Source organism: Charadrius vociferus, unplaced genomic scaffold (assembly GCF_000708025.1).
Source record: "Charadrius vociferus isolate BGI_N301 unplaced genomic scaffold, ASM70802v2 scaffold783, whole genome shotgun sequence".
In the NCBI taxonomy this organism is placed as follows: domain Eukaryota; kingdom Metazoa; phylum Chordata; class Aves; order Charadriiformes; family Charadriidae; genus Charadrius; species Charadrius vociferus.
Genome location: NW_009647834.1, coordinates 249,144 through 252,557, shown reverse-complemented (window position 1 = coordinate 252,557; position 3,414 = coordinate 249,144). Strand labels below are relative to the sequence as shown.

The 3,414-nt window shown below is 61.1% G+C and overlaps 2 protein-coding genes across 3 annotated transcripts in view; both read right to left on the bottom strand.

Moving 5' to 3' along the window:
- The window catches only part of NDUFS5 (NADH dehydrogenase (ubiquinone) Fe-S protein 5, 15kDa (NADH-coenzyme Q reductase)), a 1,556-nt gene extending 1,260 nt beyond the window's left edge, over positions 1 to 296 (bottom strand). The window contains exon 1 of the mRNA XM_009882789.1: positions 210 to 296. Within this exon, the coding sequence (XP_009881091.1) occupies positions 210 to 296 (87 nt within the window). The remainder of the gene's footprint in view (positions 1 to 209) is intronic.
- Positions 297 to 794: 498 nt separating this feature from the next.
- Positions 795 to 3,414, bottom strand: part of AZIN2 (antizyme inhibitor 2) — a 3,775-nt gene continuing 1,155 nt past the window's right edge. The window contains exons 3-9 of one of the 2 annotated variants that reach the window (XM_009882763.1): positions 3,232 to 3,404; positions 2,986 to 3,117; positions 2,467 to 2,632; positions 2,184 to 2,346; positions 1,991 to 2,103; positions 1,289 to 1,503; positions 795 to 940 (exon numbers count right to left, since the gene is read on the bottom strand). In XM_009882763.1, the coding sequence (XP_009881065.1) occupies positions 799 to 940; positions 1,289 to 1,503; positions 1,991 to 2,103; positions 2,184 to 2,346; positions 2,467 to 2,632; positions 2,986 to 3,117; positions 3,232 to 3,404 (1,104 nt within the window). In that variant the 3' untranslated portion in view covers positions 795 to 798. The remainder of the gene's footprint in view (positions 941 to 1,288; positions 1,504 to 1,990; positions 2,104 to 2,183; positions 2,347 to 2,466; positions 2,633 to 2,985; positions 3,118 to 3,231; positions 3,405 to 3,414) is intronic. The other variant, XM_009882762.1, reaches the window with a different exon arrangement.

Here is a 3,414-nt window from a genome sequence, read left to right as displayed (position 1 = left end):
AGCGCCCCCTGCCGGCCCCTGCGGCAGCGTCCGGGGCTCTCCCAGCGCTCCCAGTGTCCTCCCAGTGCTCCCAGTGTCCCCACCCCAGTGCCCCAGTGTCCCTCAGTCTCCCCCCAGTGTCCCATTGCTCCAAGCGCACCCCTCTCTGATGCCTCAGGGCGCTCCCAGTGGCCCCCAGTTCCCCCAGTTCCCAGCTTTCAGGCTCTCACAGCATCCCCTTTCTTCAGATTTATGGCCTCCCGGTCCCCGTCTCCCCCCACCGTAGCGCTGTACCTGTGCGGGACCTCCACACACATCCCAGGGGCAAGGCGCTTTGTTAGGGCTGACGAGCGCTTGGGGATCAGTCCCCCCAGTAATACATCCCAGAGCCCACCGCGCTATTTCCATACCCCCTCCCCCCCCAAATCCCAGTGGTCCCTTCGGAAGCCTGAACAGCGTCCAAGCTTTGGATGAGCATCCCCACCTTCCCTAAAGAGCAAAGCCTCGTTACGCAGCTGCTTATGGCAGACTGATCCTCCGGCACAGGGCGGGGAAGAGGCGCCGGGGGTCTCCTCCCACGGGACCCCGAGCCGTGATGGACAACCCTTTATTACCATAACTCTTAAAAAAACAAAGAACCCAAGCCTGCTTGGCGCCACCCACCCCCCCGTTAGCGGGCACACGATACTGCAAGAGCAGGAGGAACAGGGTTTATGGTGCACACTCCCAAGTCCTCGCCGCAGGTCCCCCGGGAGAGTGGAGTGGGGTGACGCCGGCGGCACATGGCACCTTCACCCCCACCCCGGGTACCGGTGCTACTCAGATGATGCTGGCCGGAGCGAAGACCGGGGTGGCGCAGAGCGTCTCTGCCATCTCCCAGCCGCAGGACAGCGGGGCGCAGACGGTCTCGTGGTCATCTTCTGTTTGCGGTGGCTTTCCCTGGAAGAGCTGGACGGCTTTCCTGCAAGCGGGAGACACCCAAGGGGGAGCAAGGGGGACCAGCCCCCCCCGAAATGCTGCAGGATGGGCCCGGGGAAGGGGGAGCTTGGGGGATGTCACATCCCTCAGAGCAACAGCCAGAGCCGAGCTGCCTGTGGCTTCCCCAGTGAAAAACTGGCTCAAGTCTGTCAATGTTTAAAAAAATACAAGTTTTGCCTCTGAGGCCAGTATTTCACCCTGAATCTCCAGGTTCTGGGACTCAGATTTGACCCTCTCCCCTGGGCAAAGAGCCCAGCTGGAAGGAATCCCAACATCTCCCACGGGATCCAGCCCTGCCCCCTCGCCCTGCTCACACAGGACCGTCTCTTACCAGGCCACGTGGGACATGGCATAGGTGATCTGTGGCTGGGGACGCTCCCCAAGCAAGGAGGAGGTTGCGATGGTGTAGGCACCCATGTCCTTGAAAATCAGCCAGTCCCCGACCTGCAGCTGGGGCAGCTCCAGGCCATCGGCAATGCAGTCTTCCCCGTGTCCTGGGGGTCCCCGGAGGCTGCTGCTGTGCAAGGGGTGGTCTGGGCAGGGTCTCTGCAGGGGAAAGACGGAGCAGCCGCAGGGGATGAGAATGCAGCAGTGCCACAGGGACCTGCTTCATCTCCATCCACCCTGAATCATAGAACCATAGAATGGTTTGGGTTGGAAGGGACCTTAAAGCTCATCTAGTTCCACCCCCCTGCCCTGGGCAGAGACACCTCCCACCAGCCCAGGTTGCTCCAAGCCCCGTCCAACCTGGCCTTGAACACCTCCAAGGATGGGGCAGCCACAGCTTCTCGGGGCAACCTGCGCCAGGGGCTCACCACCCTCACTCCAACCCTGAAGTCTGACCCCAGGAGCTCACGGAGTCTGTCTACAGTTCTCCTGGTACACCACCGTAGCCTCTTCCTCACAGACTCTGCTCTCCTCCGGCACAGAGCCTGGGGCAGCCACGATGCAAGGGAGAGCAGAGTTGGGTGAGACAACGGGACACAATGCGAGGGACCCACTGGGGTCTCCTCAAGCTGGGCCAGACCCTCACCTTCTGCAGCTGAGGTCTGGGGCAGGGGCTGTCAAACAGGAGGCAGCTGAAAGCACCGTAGATGCCATCGCTGAGGTGATACACGAGGCTCCTCTTGCTGCCAGATTCTTCCTCTGGAGGGGAGCAGGGAGAGGGCTGAGGGGGGCTCGGGCACATGGGTCAGCCCATCCCACCATCCCACCATCCCACCCACCATCAGAGCCAGGTTGCTCTGCAGGAACCTCATCCATGGCAGTGATGCTGGCAGCAAAGGTGAAGGCAGAGGTGACGTAGTATCGTCCGGGTCTTGCAATGATGTCCACCCCGCAACCGTCTGGGAAATACAAGTCCAAGGCAGAGTTTATCACGGCAGCGATCTGGATGGGAAGAAGATGTTGCCCCTCGGTTAGCTCAGCCCCTCTGCAGGGAGCCAGACCCAGGGAGAGCCTCCAGCCTTGCTCTCCGCCAGCTGACTGCAAGCACTGGGAGTCGCATACCTCTTCAAACCGGGCTCTGGTGTCCTCAGTGCCAGGGAATCCTCCTCCGATGTCCAGGAGGTGCATCTGGTAGCCCAGCTCTGTGCCCATCTCAAAGGCCAGCTGTGCCACAGCCACAGCCTGAGCGAAGGTCTGGGGCTCCAGACCACGGCTCCCAAGGTGAAAGCTGAGGACACAGTTCGTGTTTCAGCAAGGCTTGCCCATTCCCAGAGAGCAGCAAAGGGACACAGCACTGGGATTGTCACTCACTGGAGGCAGCTTTGCACTTCCTACGCACCATCCCAAGCCAGACTGCCTGACCAGCCCCACAGAGGTCCCCACACCTTCTCTGAGGGCCAAAGTTGCCCCACATTGGTCATAACAAGGGTCAACCTCCCCAAATCCAGCCTCCACTTCACTCTCAGCCAGAACAGCAGGTGGCTCCATGGAACCCTGCGTTGTTCCAGCAGGCCAGAGCTCCCCACAGTCCCCTCCAACATGGGCAGAGCACCCCTGTAGAAAAAGGACCATGTGCTGTACCTGATGCCAACAACCTCCACAGCCTGTTCCTTCGCTGTCTCTAGCAGGTGCCGGCAGGACTTGAGCGTGGTCCCAAACATCATGCCCGGAAGGGCAGGAGGGCCGGAGTCAGCAGCAACACCCAACAACACCCTGCAGAGCAAAGCCACTCTGTGTTGAGGTGTCTTTGGGCCCTCTGTCACCCCACGGCCATCTCCCCAGCTCCCGCTCCAGCCCCTCATTCCAGCGATGCTGCCAGACACCCACCTGGCCTGAGGGTGGCTCCTGGCCACCTTGCTCAGCTCCACCTCATTGTCGAAGGTCATCAGCTGGACACCGTGGCTGGCTGCGTATTTGATGTGGGCAACCTGCTTGCAGGGGCTGCTGTAGAAGATCTTGTCAGCCGGCACTCGGATGCTCTGAACCCGTGCAATCTCTGCCTGCAGGGAA